Source organism: Microcaecilia unicolor, chromosome 7 (genome assembly GCF_901765095.1).
Source record: "Microcaecilia unicolor chromosome 7, aMicUni1.1, whole genome shotgun sequence".
NCBI classification, from domain to species: Eukaryota; Metazoa; Chordata; class Amphibia; order Gymnophiona; family Siphonopidae; genus Microcaecilia; species Microcaecilia unicolor.
In genome coordinates, this window is record NC_044037.1 from 84,925,409 (window position 1) to 84,945,535 (window position 20,127).

Consider the following 20,127-nt stretch of genomic DNA (forward strand, 5'->3'; position numbering starts at 1 on the left):
AATATAATGGATATACAGGGTCTTGTTTAATTTAATGTATGTTTGTCTAATGTGTTTATATTACATTGAATTATGCATGTATTGATTGTGAGCTGCCAAGGATTTTTAAATTGTGTGGGTTATAAGTTTTAAATTAAATAAATTAAATAAAAAGATATTTCAGGCAGTGCAACAGGCATAATTTGTAAAGCAGTACTGATGATTGCCTTGACTTCTTTACAAACATGAGTCCTGCAGATTACCAACTATGGACAGCATAGATTTCCCATGGAGATGTTGTTCAGCTCAGCTGGTGGAAGACACTGACTGACTTGAAGAGTCTCAGTTTTGGACAAATTGGGGATAATTCCATAAGGAGCAAGCTACTCAGCAAGAATGTGCATAAATGCTGCTATTCTAGTCATTCATACTCATGTGTAGATACAAAATAATTCAAACAATCCTGTGTGTCATCTGCTTCAGTCCTTGGGGCTTTCCTATAGGATCTATGCAGATGATACAGCTCCCCCCCCCCCCCCCCCCCCCCGGGTTACCAGCTAATGCTGATGTTGTGCCCTGATTACAGACTGTTTTTGAAACTATAACAACTTAGTTCCAACAAAACAGATTGGAATTGAATGTTTCTAAGACTGAGGTTATGTGGGTTGTTTCTGATGCATCAATGGAACTCCCTGATGTGATTTATTTGATGGGTACCCAAGTAAAGTGTTCTAAACAAGTGAAAAGTCTGGGGGTACTATTAGAATCTGCTTTTACTTTCTGACCACAGGTGCAAATGATGATTAGAACTGTTTTGTTTAAACTGAGATTGTTGAGTAAATTGAAGCCCCTCTTGCATCGGGCTGATTTTAAAAGAGCTGTGCCGACCGTGATATTCAGTAGTTTAGCTTATTGTAGTATCGTCTATCATAGTCTCCCGAGTTCTTGCCTTTGGGCTATTTAGGTGGCTATTAATTCTGATGTGTGTCTGCTGTTCGGTCTTTCTTGAACTATCGGTAATGCTTCGTCAAACCCTTTATCAGGATTGTACATTCTATTTGCGACACGCAATACAATGATATTTGCCTTCATGATCTTTGAGGTCACAACATAAATATGAAATTGTTGTTCCTGCACTTCAGAATACATGACTGGAGGTTACTCGATCTGGAACTATTTCATTTTGTGGGCCAATTGAACGGAACAGACTGCACTTGCGACTTAAAAGCAAGACTTCCTTATCTGCTTTTAAAAAAGGCTCCAAAGACGTCATATTGTACCAAGCATATCATGTTACTAGCTAAAGGAAGGGTGATTTGGATTAGGATGGACCCTTTGTTGGTGCTGTGTGTATCATATTTTTATTGTAAATTTGCTGGATTTTGTATGTTTTGTTTTGTTTAGATTATGTATGTTTTTTCTGTACCCTGCCCTGGATAAGTAATACATTTCAATTTCAAGAAGGCATATTGTGGAAGAGAGGAGGGAAAGGGGAAATATGATAGATATGTTCAAGTACCTCACAGGTATAAATAGTGCACACAAAGTCAGCATTTATCAGTGAAAAATAAGTTCTAAAACAAGAGCTCATGATATGAGGCAAAAGGGAAAAGACACAGAAAGAAATATAAAGGGTGGTAAATACATGGAGTAGTCACCAAATATAACAAACTAGTAACACAATTCTAGAAAAAACAGGCTGGCAATATTCTGGGTCATTCTATAAGAGCCACTTGCTACATGAATGAACAGAATACCTGCAATTTTGCAGGTACATGTACCTTTATGCTAGAGGGTAATTATTTATTTAGATTTTGCTTGCACCTTTTTCGGTAGTAGCTCAAGGTGAGTTACATTCAGGTACTCTGGATATTTGTCTGTCCTAGGAGGGCTCATAATCTAAGTTTGTACCTGAGGCAATGGAGGATTAAGTGACTTGCCCAAGATCACAAGGAGCAGCAGTGGGATTTGAACTGACCACCTCTTCTAGATTGCAAGACTGGTGCTCTAACCACTAGGCCACTCCTCCACTCCTCCATTTTAAAACGGAATTACCAGTCAAAATTTGCCATTTAGTTTTGAATGAAAACAAAACTGAAAATGACACTCCCCGCCCCCCCCCCCCCCCCCCCGGACCAAAACCCCTCTGCTCTCCCACCACTCAAAAGGCCTTGATGCTCTAGTGGCCACTTCCATGGAAGAGCAAAAGAGCAATCCTCAGTCGCTCTTGCCTCTGCCGGTTCCTCAGTCAAAATGGCTGCCAAGACTTCCCGCTGCAGCCTCGCAAGACTGGGAATTGCTGTTGCCTGGAAGAGGCCATTAGACCACCAGGGCATTCAAAGGTAGGCCTGAGGAGGGCCTTCGGGTGGTAGAAGGGCATATGGGTTGTGGTCAGAGGGGATGGGCAAGAGGCTGGCCCAGCAGGATCTGCTGTCTCCCGAGGGGGAGGGAGGGGAGTGTGGAGGCCTGCCCAGAAGGACTTGCTCTGGTGGTGGTGATAATGGGGGCAGGCAGAGTGTGGTTAAGGGGGGAGGGAGTTTTGGCTACCGAAGCATGACCGAACCCAGATTTTGGGCTGGTTTTAGTGCCAAAACTGAAATTCAGTTGGCCTCTAACATCTATATGTTAAGTGGCAGCAAAACCCCTAACCACTATTTTGTAAGGGTGCGCATTAATGGCATAGTGTGTAAAAGAAAGAGGGTTGTTCAAATAGGTGGAACATGGGAAAGGTGTGGGTGGTGCTGCCTCTTACCCATGACACTTACAATATACTGTAAGTTACACACACCCCTGCTCAATTTATGTGCCTGCAGTTATGTCAGATCTATGGCTGGTGTAGCTGCGGGTTCTTGGATTTTAGATACCTTAATACCAAATTATACTAGTATTCTATAATAAGTACATAAGTAATGCCATACTGGGAAAAGACCAAAGGCCCATCAAGCCCGGCATCCTGTCCCCAACAGCGGCCAATCTGGGCATACAATAGGATCTCACCATGCAGTATCAGGGCGCCTAAAAGGAGGAACCACTTATAGAATTTCCCCTATAGAGTCTTTAGCAGGGGAAAAGCAAAGATAACACTGGAGACTGTTAGATCTATGGTACTGCAACAGATAAGGCAAAAGGCAGACTAGATGAATGTAGAGGTCTATAGCTGCATTCTGTTCACGCTTGTGCACAGCTAGGCAGGCAGTATTTCTTGTATGTAGAATGGCACATCAGCAGTCTGATCCCATATATTAAATAGGCAGATGATTGTGGTAGGTGGTCAGTTTTTCCTTGCAGGTTGGAAAGACCTCCCCCCTCCCCCCCCCCCCCCCCCCCCCCCCCCCCATGCATTGCTCTCTGGCTTTCAGTTTATGGACCTGCTATTGACCAGCTCAGTCACAACTCTCTCTCTCTCTCTTTTTCTCTCTCTCAGCAGTTGGACTCCGTACAGGAGGAGGAGGGATTACAGTGCTTGCTCAACACGGTAAATCACAACCTGCAGAAAGTGGCTGATTACCACTGGATGGCGCATATTATCAATTCGTCTGAGGAGGTGAGTCTGGGGACCACGTTCAGAAACTTGGCGTCATATGCTGAAAGCCTGCTGGACTGCTCAGCACTAATAGCAACATATCCTAGCTAGAGTCAAGTGTTGTAGTGGCCGTGTTAGTCCACTTTTAAAGGTAGTAAACAGAAATAAACAAAACAGAGGAAAGAAAATAGATGATACCTGTTTTTATTGGACTAACAGTACATTTGTATTAAGTTAGTCCAATAAAAAGGTATCATCTTATTTTCTTTTCAATGTTTTATTTTATTTCTATTTATATCCTAGCTAGAAACTGACAGGGAAAGTGATTGCCTTTCTTTCATCCTCATTCATGCTTATACGTAGATGCTCTATGTGTGTCCTTCCTCTTTGTTGTTGTTGTTCTGCTGCTGTTGCTGTCCCTCTGCTTACTAACCTTCAGCCTCTGTTCTGCCTTCCACTTCTCTGTCTGTGCTTTTCTCTCTCTGTTCTCTCTTTGTTCCCTTCCTCTGAGTGCTGCTGTTCTCTCATGCTGTACTTGTCATTTTTTAATAAATGTCTCTTGTACTACCCTTGCCACTATGCCAGTTCCATCACACCACCGTTGTCACACTTTCTGTCCTTTCAAACTATCCCCACCTCACTTCCAGTCCCATCCTGCAATCCTTGCCTCACTTCAGCTCTGTCACACCATCCCTGCCATATTTGAAGTCCCATCATGCCACTCCTATCACACGGCCATCCTCATCACCCTACCAATTGGTGTAGTATTGAAATTTACCTAGGAATATGTGGTTAGTTAGGGAACATCATTTCTAGGGACCCTTTTACTAAGCCGTGTAGGTGCCTACGTGCGCCAATTCAGAACTAACGCCCGGCTTCTGCATGGCCCGGGCAGTAATTTCATTTTTTACATGCGTCCAGTTCGTGCGCCAGAAAATATATTTTATTTTCTGGCATGTGGCGATAACCAAGCGGTAATCGGTATTGTACGCGCGCTGACGATTACCACCCGATTAACACATGAGACCTTACCGCTAAGTGAATGGGTGGCGTTAAGGTCTCAGGCCCAATTTTCATTTTGCCGTACGTCCATTTTTGGCCAAAAAAAAATGGCCTTTTTTGCAGATGCACTGAAAGATGGACCTGCGTGCATCGAATACACATATCTACACCAGTGCAGGCCACTTTTCACTGCTCCTTAGTAAAAGGACTCCCTGGTTTGCTTGGTGCAGAATGTTCCATTGACGTTCTATAAGCTGGAATAATCCTTGATCCCCAGATCTCTTTTCTCGGGTTCCAGGAAAGCACCAGGAGTGGTTCCAAGGGGAGCTTGAAGTTACGGATTATTCCAAAGCCCAAGAAGGAGAAAGAGAAGCTTCAGAAGCAGAAGTCCAGTGGCTCCATAGCAGGTGATTTGAGTTCCTGAGTGGGAAGCCTTATTCAGCGCTTAGTGCTGGGAGGTGCCGTACTTCCATGCATGCCAGAGATGTTGCTCATTCCCAGGCAGGCCTTTTTCCTGTATTGGACTGGGAAGCTAGTCATATTATCAGGTGAGAGCCCAATATTCAGAAAGGGCTGAGCACCTCATTTAAGATTACCTAAGTTAGGAGCTAAGCTTAGGCACCTATATTCAGAAAGTAAAGGCACCTTGACTTTTGAATTTAGGTGCTGTAAAGTGAGGCTCCTAAAGCTAGGCCTGCTATAGAGATGCTTAAGTTAAGGTGCCCAGCACTTGAAGTCAGCACTGGGTGCCTAACTTTAATCCCCTGCCCCCATTTAGTATGCCTCAGTTTAGGAGCCTTTCTGATCAAAGTACAAACAAAATCTGCAGATGCACTGGGCTTAGCTTGCCCAATAAGTGAGCCAACTGGTAGTCCCAGCATGAGTGTCTGAATTTAGGTGCTCAGAGCTAGCAAATTTTGAAATCCTAAATGTCTAGGCCCTTAACTCTAAATGTTAAGGGTCTATTTGCAAGTTGACCTATTACTTTCTCTGGAGGATGGTGTGTGTCGGCTCTTTTAGAATTTATCAGAGTTATAATCCTTAATCTTATGGAAAAGCAATATATGGTCCACACTGTCTTTAAGATAGCCAGGATGCTGCTCACAGGCTGCTTTTCTCTAGTGACCCTTTTCTCTCTCTCTAACCCATTTTTCACAGTTTACGCTTTGCACTCCAGATGGCATACTAGAACCTGGGTCTATTGCACTGCAGCATGCATGGTTAGGTCATTCACTGGTCTTCAGTCTTGTCCCAGAGGAGCCTCTAGCTAGTCTAGTTTTCAGGATGTGCATGAGATGGCTTTCCATACAATGGAGCAAATGCATTCAAATCTACCCTGAGAACCAAACTGGCTAGGATGTCCTCTAGAAATAGGTTTTGAACCACTAGTGGCACACTGAGCCATGGGGCCTGGTATTTTTGTGTTTTCTTTAAGCCAATTTTCTCCATCCAATCCTCAGAATGCACTTGGCCATTCTTGTTTTCAGGATATCCACAATGAAAATGCATGTGTCCATTGTATACAAATCTATCTCCTGCTCATTCTTTGTGGATATCTTGAAAAGCAGACTGATATAGGGTGTATCTGAGGACCAGGTTGAGAAGTACTGCTTTATCCTAACTTCTTGAATTCAGAGCATGGACACAACATCATGCTGAATGGTTTGGCTGCCACAGCAGGACTGAGGCTTTAAGGTAGGTTACAATTTGGGCCTCTCTAAAGCAGGGAGTATGATGAAGTCTCTCGTCTGTGCTCCAGGTTCTCTAGAACATGTAAAGCCTCTCCTGGTTTTTGCTGATCATAGTACAAACAAAATCTGCAGATGCACTGGGCTTAGCTTGCCCAATAAGTGAGCCATCTGCTAGTGCTATAGAAGTGTTAAGTAGTAGTAGTAGTAGTAGTCCTAGCATGAGTAAATTTGAATCTCCTTCCTCCTGCCCTTGACTTTCTACATTCTACATGCAAACTGATATATAAGGGACGGGGGGGGGGGGGGGGGGGGGGGGTTCTTGTTTTTATGGGATAGCCAACTCTGATTCTTAAGAACTGCCAATGGGTTTTATTTTCAGGATAGCCAATACATACCAGTTCATTGGTTCCTGAGACGGAATGCATACAGGTCCATCTGTTGACTGTTCACTGTTGCTATTGTGAAAAGCAGACCAGGCAAAGCAGAGTTTCCAGGGACTTACTGACACTGAGCTTTTGCTTGTTTGAGCCATTTCATTGTTGGCAACCAGACATCAAGCACTTCCACTGGTTTACTCTTCAGTGGCCTTCAGAAAGTTGACCAGCATCTCTCTTTTACCTGTAACGCACTAGAGGGCAGAGCCATACTGGAGCAAACATTTCCTAAGATCTCTAGAATCTGTAGTACACTGTGGGGCTTCTTTCCTTCTGCCATTCCTTAGTGAATGTGAAACCCTGAATTAGTAAAGAGATCTTCTCTGTCACTGTACTGAAGTGCCTGAATGCAGACCCATCAACGGATCGTAGAAATGAAAATCGTGTTGTGTTAGATTAGAGGAAAAAGTTAACAGCTAGCACTGATTTGTAGTCCTAGCTTCCTAACTTCACTGACTAAATCTAGGCTGTCCGGGATCCAGAGCCCACCCTCCCCAGTCCCAATTGTCTTCTTTCCTAGTGTAGGAGGAGCCTGCTGAATAATATATAGGAAGGACTTAATGTACAGTGCAGGAGGGGCTTGCAATATACCATGTAGAAGAGCCCTGCTGGGTGCCATGTAGGAGGAGTTTGCATAAATTATAAGAGGGGCTACTGTACAGTGTAGGAGGAGCCTGCTGAATAATATATAAGAAGGACTTAATGTACAGTGTAGGAGGGGCTTGCAATATACCATGTAGAAGAGCCCTGCAGGGTGCCATGTAGGAGGAGTTTGCATAAATTATAAGAGGGGCTGCTGTACAGTGTAGGAGGAGCCTGCTGAATAATATATAAGAAGGACTTAATGTACAGTGTAGGAGGGGCTTGCAATATACCATGTAGAAGAGCCCTGCGGGGTGCCATGTAGGAGGAGTTTGCATAAATTATAAGAGGGGCTGCTGTACAGTGTAGGAGGAGCCTGCTGAATAATATATAGGAAGGTCTTAATGTACAGTGTAGGAGGGGCTTGCAGTATACTATGTAGAAGAGCCCTGCAGGGTGCCATGTAGGAGGAGTTTGCATAAATTGTAGGAGGGGCTGCTGTACAGTATAGGAGGAACCTGCTGCATACCACATAAGAAGGACCTGTGCTGCACTAGAGATGGGCTGTCATTTGCAACAAACTAGAAAATGTCAACAATATACCACATGTTTTTGCATGTTGTTAACAAAAAAAAAATGAGCAGAAAAAAAACAAATTTGATGGGGGGGGGGGGGGGGGGGGTTGTTTGCTGATCCTTTGCAAATAGTGCATGCTCTTTGCAACAGTGGACATTGGGGCTCTTATACTAAGCCACAGTAGGCCTACCCCAAGCTAAAAGAACCACCTACCACAGGACGCGCTGAAGTGGCCTGCAGTAGTGTTCCACATAGCGCACACTAATCCCACGCTGGAACATATTTTTTATGTTCCAGCACGGGAGGTGTGTCTGGGAACGGAATAGGCGTGCCTGCACTAATTGGGTACACCCCAATCACTAGCAAATGATTCAAACAACTTCCACTCGAATCCCACAATGCACCAACTGGTATTCTTCTTAAGAGATTCAGTGCAACAAACTTTATAAATCCATTTTAGTCCATCACAAGAGCATTTCCACTTTTATTCATTTTTACACATTTGGTGACCTCAGCAGTGCTTGTTGCTCAAACCCAAAAGCATGGCAATGTATTCAGCACCAACTTCCTCATCGGCTCACCCAATTTTATAATCTTCTATGTAGTAATAATTTTCAAATTTTAAATTTGTTACTTATCTCAATATGTCAGACCCAGGGATTTAATTGCACTAATTGGATAGCACAGGCATTTTATTTATTTGTTACATTTGTATCCCACATTTCCCCACCTATTTGTAGGCTCAGTGTGCCTTACATAGTACCGGAGAGGCGTTTGCAGACTCCGGTGAGAGCAAATACAAAGTGATATTGTGGTAAGATAAAGTGGTACAGCCACATTAGGGAATCGTAGTACGGAGGAGTTGTGTTATGTCCATTACGTGCTTTAGTTTGGTTGTGTTGCAGAGATCAGGCATTTAAGTTGGATCGGTAGGGTATGCCTTTTTAAACAGGCTAGTTTTTAGTGATTTCCGGAAGTTTAGGTGGTCATAAGCCGTTTTCAAGGCTTTTGGTAATGCGTTCCACAGTTGTGTGCTTATGTAGGAAAAACTGGATGCGTAAGTTACCGCATGCTACCCAATTAGCACGGAAGCCCTTACTGCCTCCTAAGTAGGTGGCAGTACGGACTCCCGGCAGTAATGGCCACAATGCTAATGGGGAAATTAGCGCATGGCCATTACAAAAAATAACAATCTTACTGCCTCGATAAAAGTGGCCACAGCACGCAGGAAACCCATGCAATGTCAGCAGCACTGGACACTTTTTAGCGCAGCTTAGTAAAAGGACCCCATTACTTGCAAAGAGGGCACACTCTTAATAACACTGGTCCCATAACAACATCATGGCCATGAAAACCTGAATAAAATGATAATTCCCAAAAAGAATATGGGAAATGACACAAAATGAGCACTTTCCAGCTGCCCACCCCGCTATGCACTGTCATCTTTGCTTTTGCTAATAGCCTGCTTAGTTTTATGTTCATATGGGCTGTATCTTCTCTCAGTCTGTCCTCTCCATCTTCCTTCTTTTTTTTCTGCTAGTGGATAAGTGGGGCACAGAGGAGGTGGCTGCTTGGCTGGAAGCTCTTGGCTTAGGGGAATACAAAGATATTTTTATCCGTCATGACATCCAGGGCTCAGAACTGGTACTACTGGAAAGAAGAGACCTGAAGGTACTCGTACACAGAAATCCCTTTTTTTTTGTACTTTTTGCAATGGAGAAGCAAAATACTGCAAACCAAATGAAGCCCAGAATCTGCAATGAGCTTTGCCTGTTTCTAAGTATCGCTGAACAAAGCCGGATTTCCAACAACTTTATGGAAATAGGCTGGGCAAGTTTCAAAGCCATTCCCATGGGTAAAGCAGTATTTTACTTGCACAAATGGGCTGTCTGAAAATTGCCCACCCTGTGTGCCGGTAAGCAGACTTATGCCTGCGTGTAGCAGAGTCAGTTCCCAGGGATGAGAATTGCAACAACATGCTTACTCTTATATTTTCAAAAGCATGCACATTATTTTAGCTGGGAACAATAAAGGTGCAGATGTGTGCAGATGCATTTTCCTTCGGCAGTTTTTCCAGGCGGAAGTGTGTGCATATGTTCACTGTGCATGCAAAGTCCACAAGTAGAAAAAATACTTGCCATGTAATATGAATAGCATCCCACCCCCTTCACAGTTTGTTGCAATTCTGAAGCTGCTATTGCCAAAGAATTTGTCCCAGACCATAGAATTTTTGCGACAAACTCTTAGCCAGCCATTAATACCCACAGCTGCTGCTTTCTCCCTGCCGCCAGCATGCCACATGGTCCTGCCCCTGCCTCTGTTTGCTGCTAGTGCTTAGGGTCCAAAGCTATCTCATTTCTGCTACTCTTGCTAGAACCTCCTCCTCTTCTCTGACTTAAACAACATTTTTTTCGGCATTGTTTAAGAGATGACAGATGGCCCATGAGCACAAGATAGAAGCTGTCTGGTTCCCTTGAAAAAGCCGGTGGGCGAAACGGGTCCCCGTCAGGAGTGCTGCATTAAGCAAAGTGTTGGATGTTTTTGGGCTTGAAGATTTGATATTTTCAGTTGGGTATTTCAACTGCAAAATTTATTTTAAAAATGGAGGCTTTTCCGACCTATGATTGAGCAAGGTGCCTCTTAAGTGCTAAAATTGTCTGTGCTTCGGCACTGAGCACTGTAGGCTTCCGAGGTCTTTTCCTCCTAAAAAAATCCCTTCAAGTCCATTGTGATTGTACCATAAGAGGGTATAAATAATTGAGCACAGTCTTATGCTGGGAATATTCTTCTATACCTGTGCAACAGTTTGTGTATGAAGTGTATTTCAGTGTTGAACATAACAGTTACCCCTGATGTAGTCAGATGGTGAAACATGTCAGGTGTGATATGAATTTTGAATTGTATTAGAATATTTAAAACTCAGAGCATATTTGTGTGCGTGTTTAACAACTGAATGCATTTTTTTACTTTACTCGTCCTCTTTAGTAGAGCACCAGCCTCTTTATTTTTGAACTGAGATACATTTGCATACAATGGAGGCAGTGTATTGCCAATGTATCTCATGCATATTAATTGTGGATATCCTGAAAACGTGACTGGGTTGAGAATGCCTATTTTAGACACACAGGGGTCGATATTCAGACCACGGGAGTTAGCTGGGCTGCCTCCCGCAGTCAATGCTGAGCCTGGATATTCAGTGCTGGGCAGCTTCCGGTGACCAGCGTGGAATATACAGTTTATTTTTGACCGGTATCAACTTAACTGGCCAAATCAATATTCAGCTCTGGCTGGTCAAGTTGAAACTGACCAAAGATAGGCCTGCTATTTTGGCAGCCCAGTGTGGCCACCACACTTAGCCAGCGATGCACTGAATGTTAGTGGATAGCCAGCTACATTGCACAATATAGCCAGTCATCTGCTAAGCACTGACCGCGAATATTCAATGGGAGGTAACCTGTTATTTCCCCGCTGAATATTTGTGGATAACTAGTTAAGCGCTATTTAACCGGCCAGGAGCCACTCCTGGCTGGTTAAATAGTGCTGAATATTGAGTGGACAGTTTGCAAAATGATTTGTTTCTTGTCAGGCTGATAATTTTGGGACTAGCACTTCTCCCTACCTTCAGGCAAGCTATGGGAAATTGTCCTAAAATGCCACCAGACACATCCTTATCCCACTATCATTCTTTTCATAGCCCCATAAAATTAAAATGTACATATGTGTTTTTAGTCATATGTTTTAAATTGCCCTGTTACACCTAATAAATTCATCCAAATATCCGTTTATTTAATTCTGGCTCTCTAGCTTCCTCTGTGTTCGGGCTTGTAGGTGGGTTTTTGTTTTGTTTTTTTGCACAACTGGGTTTCTTAACTTTTTTATGATTTTTGCAACTATTAAAAATCTCCTCCCCTGAAGGCTCTTGTCTTCTGTTTGCATTGTATGCTATTTGAAAATTAAAAATGTATTTAGGGGGGGGGGGGGGGTCAATATTCAAAGCAATTTAACCAACCAGAAACAGTTACTGGCCGGTTAAATTCCCTGTTCAGAGCTAACTGCTCATTTTCAGTGACACTTACTGCTACTGAAAATAACCATTTAGTATAAAAATAAAAAACGGCTATTTTGGGGGAGTTCCAGGGGCAGAATCAGCACTTGGCCAATTAACGGGCCCTTTTACAAAGGCGCACTAGCGTTTCTAGGAGCATCTCTAGCATTTAGCACATACTAATCCTTAGTGCACACTAAAAACGCTAGTGTGCCTTTCTAAAACACCCCCTAAGTACGAAACCCATTGTTGGTTAGGTGCTGAATATCACACTTAACTGGCTATGCATTAGCTCAATGCCTGTGCCCAGACATGGCCCAGCATTGAATTTCCGGATTTAATGCCGGTGGCAGTCAGTAAAATACTGATCACCACCAGCTGAATATCGGACCCTTAATTTTTTTCATAGATCTCTCCAAATATCTGTCCCCAAGTCTGCTTTTCCGTTGTGCAAGCACGTACCATTGCACTGCCCAACTGGGTTTCTGAGAGCATCAGTTTAGCATTTTCCCCATTTCCTTAAATCAGGCATGGCCTGAAGTGCTACAAAGGGCCAGGGAATGCAAATCTGGTCTCTTTGAGGCCCTTGAGAACTGAATTGGACAAGCCTCGTACTTAACACTATAAATTTTGTAAGTTTTTCTATATACCACATGAGTAGTGTTGGATAGGCAATTTATAAATTGTTTTAAATAAATAAATGTACTATTGGGAGTAAATAGGAAAAATTTTTGGAAACTCTAAATACAACAGATTCTTTAAGTAAGGTATTAAAAAAACAAGCAGAGTTACAAAAGTGAGAGCCCAGTAAAGCCTCAGATGACTTTCTTATACATTCATCACAAAATCTCCTCTCGCATTGACCAGTGGACTTGTAAAATGTCAAGTGGTTGAACTGTGCAAGTAGCTCCTACCCTCATAAAAAAATAATAAAACTTTTGTGTTGTTTCTTGAAGGATCTTGGGATAACAAAAGTGGGTCATATGAAGCGGATTCTTCAGGGAATTAAAGATATTAGTTGCCACCTGTAGAGCAACTGGAGACCAAGGAGAAGGAGGTGTCTTGGATTGAGAAGAATCTAGGCAGTAACTCTAAAGGATTTTTGGATCTAGAAGACACCTGGCATTGGGCAATGGAAGAGAACGCTAAAATCTTACACTGGAATATTTCTTAAGGACTTTGAAGAGGAAGACTTCTCAGAAGGTTTACATTTCCATGTTTGGCCAAAGAAGGTTTCCTTGTATTTTTTATGTATGTTTACCAAGGCTGGACAGTTCGAATGAGCCAGTTTATTGACATATCAGATCATATTTCTAGAAAATGGACAACAAGCTGTAACAGAGTCTGTGTATGGTTTTGGAGGAACACTAAGGCCTCAGCTATTCATAATAACCCAGCCACTGCACTGGGTTTATGCTGTGGGCCCACTTCAAAACAGCGCCAAAGGTTCTGTTTTCACTGCTGAAAATGATGATGCGTCTGCTGCATGGAACACATGAACCAGAAAAAAAAAAGACTATTTACTTTAAGTTAAATGAAGTTTGTGAAACTGTGACCCACCTTCTAGGCTGTGGTAGTACGGCTTACCTGTGATACCTTGAAGCAATATTTATTTGTTTGTTTTTATTGAAGAAATTGTGCTTCTTGCTGTAGTTAGTGAGAACTGGATGGTGGGGTGGATCCCCCATTGGTGCCTGTACTTTTTCTGCTGTTCTTCGTGCCTCAGCTGAGAGTCATCATAGAATAAAGATGGGGAATGTGCAATACTTAAGAACTGCATACAATGCAGCTCGTCTGATCAGAGTTAGGGTATGATGACTCTCTGCTAAGGACTGCTGATCCTGGCAACATGGTTTGCATGTGTCTGCTACCTCCCTGTTAAGTGGATCTTTTGTATTAAGAAAACCTGTTCTAGCTTGGATACTGTCCTGCATACACAAATCTTTGGCCTACACTTATGAAATCTCCAGTCAGAAGCAGTGTCTAGGTGAAGGTGCCACATATACAGATACCACCATCACGTAGAAACTGCTCTGGAAGCCATTCACATCCAGCTGTTTTCCAGTGGAGCTGAACAATCACTGGGATTGGTGGGTCTTGGGCATTATTACACATTCAATATAAAAAACAAGGTTGACATTTCCAAATCACTCTAGTTAGCAGTCTGTTGCGTTATTACTGTAGCCTCTTGACCAATGATAAGGCTCATTGTTGCCGGATTCCATTGTCAAGCAGTAGACATAACAATGTGCAGAAAAACTACTAATGCCATAAGTGCTCCTACATAAAGTTATTGATTGTATGTGGACATGATGTATATGCATTGCAGAGGTGAAAAAATGTCACATGACCTATGTGTATTGCACTGATGGAGCATGCATATCCCATTCCCACAGTTTTTGTAAGAGGTGGGCAAGAGAACCACCAGCCTGGAGTACTACACCACCCTCTTGAGTTAGTCTGTGAACATATAAGCTTGAAAAGGTAAGCAGGTGCCAAAAAAAAAACACCGTTTTGTCCTGTTATTGACCTGCTATGATGTGCATGCTGCATTGATGGAGTGAGCGTGTCCATTGCTATAGATGCCCTGCCTTGATGGAGCATGCATACATTTGTAGAAGGGTGAGTACTTGAAAGCAGACATAAGTACTATTTAATGATATAATTCCACCAAATATGGACCAAATGATGGCAAATATAAAGTGGGAGGTTTAATTAAAATTATACAGTACAGATATATTTAACAGATGTTTGGGGGCTACATCTTTCTTCCCTCAGACTTAGTAATTGTAGCAGTGGATAATGTCATAGTATTCTCTAGTCTATAAAGTTCAGTTTATTTTAGTGAATGACTGGTCTCTCTAGAACCTCTGCTAAAATTACTGTACCTATGTGGAAGAAAGGGGTGCTTGGTTTACATGTTAAATGTTGAAATATCTGACACTGTTTTCGTGCCGCCAGAGTCAGAGGCTCCTTACTTCTGCTTCTATGCTGTATATAACAAAGAATGTTACTGTGTCAAGCTATTGACTCTTAGAAAGTCTAATTCATGGGTAGGCAAACCTTTGGGCTCAAGGGCTATAGTGGGAACCCAGTCCAGGTGAGGTAACCAAAGAGGTCTGGGCAGGGGGAACTGCAGTATAATGGCCTCACATAGCTTCTGACTCTTTTAGGCAGAAGTAATATAATCCACTGTTACAGCCTAGATGTAGAACAGGCTGCAGATTACCCATCTCTGGTGTAAATAATCAAAGATTTTCCACATTCACCAGAATAGGAGGAAAGCTTAGATCAAATCCCAGGTCTTTCCTAATGGACCTGTAGTAGTGGGTTTAGTCTGAGGCCCAGATGCACAAAGGTCCACATTAAGAATCTCTCTGTATTTCCAAATCGGTAAAAATTACCGATTTGGAAATGCAGAGGGATTCCCAAAGAGAAGCACATGCAAACGAGCTGCTCGTTGCTTTTGCAAACAGGCTCATTTGCATGCTATGAGAGGAAGCAAGTCAGTCAGCTAAGCATGGCTGCTCTGTTCATGCCACAGGTGGCTGTCATACATGCAGATAAGTTGAGTGTATGAAAGCAGGTAGCCTTTTTTTTGTTTGTTTTCCGCTCAGATACACTGGCAAAGAGAAATCAACAGTGCTGATGCTTGTTGGCAGTCTTGATGAAGCGAGTTAGAACCCAGCCTTTGGAGGGTGGGGAGAGAGTTCTGGAGAAGAACTTCCCCTGGCTTTAAAACAAACACAGCTTATTACTGCAGGTGTTCATCGATTATTGTTTCATGTATGTTTTAATTAGACCTGATTAGAGCTACTTTACAGCTCTCCACTTACAGCACAGCAAGAATTAAAAGTATCTCCAGTTTCTCTTGCCTTTGGTCTCCCTCTCCAACCCCCTCCTTATTTATATTAGCCTTTTATCTTATGGTCGCTGCTGGAGTAGGAGAAAAAGGCAGAGATCTTTAGATACATGGCAGAGGCCACCCTGGCTCTGGGAAAGGGGAAAATTCAAGTCTTTGTCCTTTGTCTGTTAACCCTTCTTCTGCTGTGTTGTGGATGCTGGGCATTATGGCTGACTTCTACACTGCTTGCAATTGTGTTTTCAATGGTTTTGAGCTCCAGTCAGGCAGTACTGACAGCTCTAGACCTCCCGTTAAATTTTCAGCACTAAAGCTAGGGGCTGCTTCTGTGCAGTGCTTTGCATGCACATTTGTATAGTAATTAGCTCATTATAACAGCTTTGCATACAATTTTCATTTGCTGCTACTGTGCCAGGAAAATAGCTCAAACCCTTTTGTGCATGTCTCGTTTTACAGCTTGCTCGCTAAACCAACTAGAACTAGTGTAAAAACCACATTGCTGGCTTGTTAAGTTTTGTACATTTGGGTGTCAGTCCCTGTACCCTCTCCAGTCAGTGCATGTTATTTCCTGGGTGCTGGCTCTCACATTGCTTGGCTTTCCTTATCAGTGTCTATGGCATTTCAAGTCACAAACCAAGCAATGACTTGTGAAGGATGGTACAGGAACTTAATTCTGAGACCTGACTGAAATCAAGCAGGAAGAGCTACAAACACATTGACAGTATTCTCTTTGACTCTAGCTAGCTTAGTGATCAGCAAAGGTGAAAAAGGAAGTAGATGAAGGAAAGTCAATGACCTGCGAGGTGAGACTCAGTCCAGAACTTCCACTCATTAACAGAGTTTTTTTTTTTCTTGGTGTCTGTTAGCAACCATTGCTTTGAGAGCATGTCCAAAATCTTCCAAACAAGATAGTCACAAAAATCCTGCAGTCTTTTACCGACTGCTTCACAATTGGTTTTAAAAGTAAAAAATCATGATCATAATTCATGGCCTGCGTACATAATGCAGTCTTGGCCCTAACACTCACAACAGTAATGCAATCAGTTAAAAAGAGTATTTGTTAACAATGATACATGTTTTGGGCCAGTAGCTCAGCATCGGTGTAACATACTAAGTGACAGCAGATAAAGACCTGAATGGTCCATCCAGTCTGCCCAACAGTCACATTCATTATCATTTCAAGATTTAAATCAACAATGAACATGATATTATACACTTGATTATGGTTGTTCTTGTAGTGCTAAGATTCTGCTCCTTATAGAGTGCAAGTCCTAGTCATCGTACAAGAGCGACACCTAGTGGCTAGATTTAGGGTCCATAATTGCAGAATTCTGAAAATAACCTTAGTGTGGCCCCTGCCAAGGGTTATCTCTGCAATGATATATAAAATATGGGAAGACCATGAAGCTGGATCCCCTACCCATTTTCACCTGCAATGGGAAGAAGATGGTCAGAAAGAAATGAAAATCACTTATACCCACTAAGGTCATGAGTTTTTATGTGTGCGTGCACACTAGGGTTTCAAATATATGTACAACCCTTCATGTGCACACTAGGTAGATTTTCCCCCTCCTTTTAAATTAATAGATATGAGAAAACTCCAGTTTCACCTCCAGTAACAAATCTAGTCTGTGGTTAATGCCAGCATAACATTTCCAATGAGTGAAATTCACCCCTCCCCCAAAACCAAGGGATTAGGTGGCAACACATTATCCCTCCCATCAGACAGGTCCTCAATCTCAGTCTAACAGTCACAGGTCCCTCCATTGCCTTAAGTACAGCTTAGATTGTGAGCCCAATTGGGCAAGGAGGAATGATAATTTATGTTCTTGAATGTAACTCGCTTTGAGCTCCAATGTGAATAAGGCGTGTAATAAATCTTAAATCCACCACCGATCGAACCTTATTTATTTAAATATCTTTTGAAAATTTGTATAGACTTCTCTCGGTCTACAACAGAATTGCCCCAAGTGATGAATGTTAATAAAATGAAATTAACATGTACAACAAAACAACAAATGAAGACTACTGCTACTAAAAAAAAATAGCTCAATCGGCCTGACCAGGTCAACCTACCAACTCAGGGGCAACGGAACACTTTTTAATTTTTTTTTTTTTTTTGGGGGGGGGGGTGCCTAAGCTCCAACAACTTCACCTTAACCCCACCACCAGCTTTGCCCCTGCATCCAGCATCTCTCCTTCCCTCTCATACCACGCCCCCCCCCCATCAGGGTGTCCATTATTTGTCTCCTTCCCTACCTCCTTCCCCCCCCCCCCCCCATGATCTTCAACATTTCTTTCTGTGCCCCCTCTCCCAACCCAGGGTGTCCAGAATTTCTCTTCTTCCCTACTGCCCTCCACCTCCCTGGTCTCCAACTGCTCCCCCCAGCACTGTGATCTACAGCATCTCTCTTCCTCCTCCCCCATGGTCTGCAGTATCTCACTCCCTACTGTGCTCTCAGTCTTCAGCATTTCTCTCCTTCCCTCCCTCCCCTGGGTCTCCAGCATTTCTCCCTTTCCCCCTGGCTGGTTTCCAGCATCTCTCCTTCCCTTATCTCAGTGGTCTGTAACATTTCTCTCCACTCCCTTCACTAAGTCTCCAGCATTTCTCTCCTTCTCCTTCCCCCCCCCCCCCCCCCCCCCGCATGATCTCCAGCATGTTTGTCCTTCCCTCCCTCTACTGGGTTTCCAGCATTTCTCTTCTTCCCTTTCACCCCTAGGTGGTCTCCACCATTTTCCTTCCCTTCACCCTCTGTGGTCTGCAGCATTTCTCTTCTTCCCTCCCCGCCCCCCAAGTATCCAGCATTTCTCTCATTCCCTCCGCCATGGTCTCTACGATTTCTCTCGTCCTCTCCCTCCACTGGGTCCTCCAGCATTTTCTGTTCTTCCCTTCCACCCCTGGGAAGTTTCCAGCACTTCTTCCCTTCCTCCCTCACAGTAGGCTGTAGCATTTTTCTTCTTCTTCCCCTCCCCCCCCCCAAGGTCTCTAGCATTTATCTTCTCTCCTCTCCACCCATTGTCTCCAGAATTTCTCAGCATCCCTTCTCCCCCCCCCCCCCCCCCCCGCTGGCCTGCGGCATTTTCCTGCATCCCTGCCCCTGCCCCTGCCCCATGGTTTCCAGCATTTCTCTCCCCCCCCCCCCCCACCAAGTCTATATCATCTTTCTTCTCTCTCCCCCCCCCCCCCCCCCACCCACCAAGTCTATAGCATCTTTCTTCTTCTGTCCCCATCCACACATGCAGTGTTTTTCGTACCACCTCTCCTGGGTGGCAACACTACAGTCAGCATGAGAAGAGGAATTAATTGCAGCAGCGTGAGGCTTCACGCATTGGTGCATACTCAGGGCCTTCTGGCTCCTTCCCCCTCTGAACTTCCTGTTTCATAGGAAGTGGAAGCCAGCAGGCTTTGAGCACGTGCCGATGCTCAAGGATTCACACCAGCAGCTATGATACTTCTGTTAAATTGGCAGTAGCATTGCCACCCCAGGGCAGAAGGTTTAAAAAAACCACACACACACATACCTTGCAGAGGAGCAAGCAGGAAGGAAGGAAAGTTTTAAAGGTGCCATAGCACCCGTGCCCCCCCCCCTCCCCATTCTGATGCCTATGTACCAGCTACCCAATTACTCCAGGTTTTCCTCCTAACTTAAGATACCACCTTCAGGAATTCTGAAAATAGCGATACTTTGCCCAACCTGTACCATCACATTTCAAGCCTGCTGCACCTGGCCATACCTCCCTGCTTTGTTTGATCATGCAACTTCCCAACTAAAATCAGATCAGATTGTTTGTCCCAGGTGGGCCTTTTCTGCCAATTGCATGTATGGTTTGAATTTGATAACTGCCAAAAGAAAATTTGGTTTCCTGTGTACTGGCGGTGTAGGTTGCAACACCTTTTAAAGGAGACTATAACAGAATCCGAGATGCCAAGTTCTAGGCTGGAAACTTTTTGGTCAGTCCTGGTTTTGAACTTACATCCCAAAGCAGTATGAAATTTGTAGTGCCTGATCCTGCCCATCGAAATCAGTGCTGCAAGTCCCATAATGCACTAGAAAGGGGTGGTCAGAAATCCAGAACTGTCCCAAAAGGCTCCAGCCTGGAACCGGGTATGTTGTAGGTGAACGAGTCATTGTGACCACACAGGTACCCTCCTCCCTAAGTTGTCTTCTAGGTTTCATCTAAACATTTTTCAAGTGACTGAAAACAGAAGAGAGAGGAGCCCCTGCTGCTTTCTAATAACCAACAGGCAAACACACAGAGAACAGTGCAACCAAATCTCACTATAATTCCACCAAGACAAAAAAATTGTCCCCAGTAACTGGGGGAGTGCACACTGCAAAGGATGTCAGCTTTCAGTGTTCAGTACATACCAATTAGATAATCCTGTGCTTCTTCATTCTGAAGGAAGTACTGAAATAGCTCTGCAATTCATG

The 20,127-nt window shown here is 43.5% G+C and overlaps 1 protein-coding gene across 1 annotated transcript in view; it reads left to right on the plus strand.

Annotated features, from left to right (window-relative positions):
• LOC115473994 (diacylglycerol kinase eta-like) overlaps window positions 1-17,570 on the plus strand; it is a 374,300-nt gene extending 356,730 nt beyond the window's left edge. Inside the window, exons 27-30 of the mRNA XM_030209244.1 lie at window positions 3,404-3,523; window positions 4,803-4,911; window positions 9,328-9,458; window positions 12,789-17,570. Coding sequence (XP_030065104.1) covers window positions 3,404-3,523; window positions 4,803-4,911; window positions 9,328-9,458; window positions 12,789-12,863 — 435 coding nt within the window. The 3' untranslated portion in view covers window positions 12,864-17,570. The remainder of the gene's footprint in view (window positions 1-3,403; window positions 3,524-4,802; window positions 4,912-9,327; window positions 9,459-12,788) is intronic.
• Window positions 17,571-20,127: the final 2,557 nt, after the last annotated feature.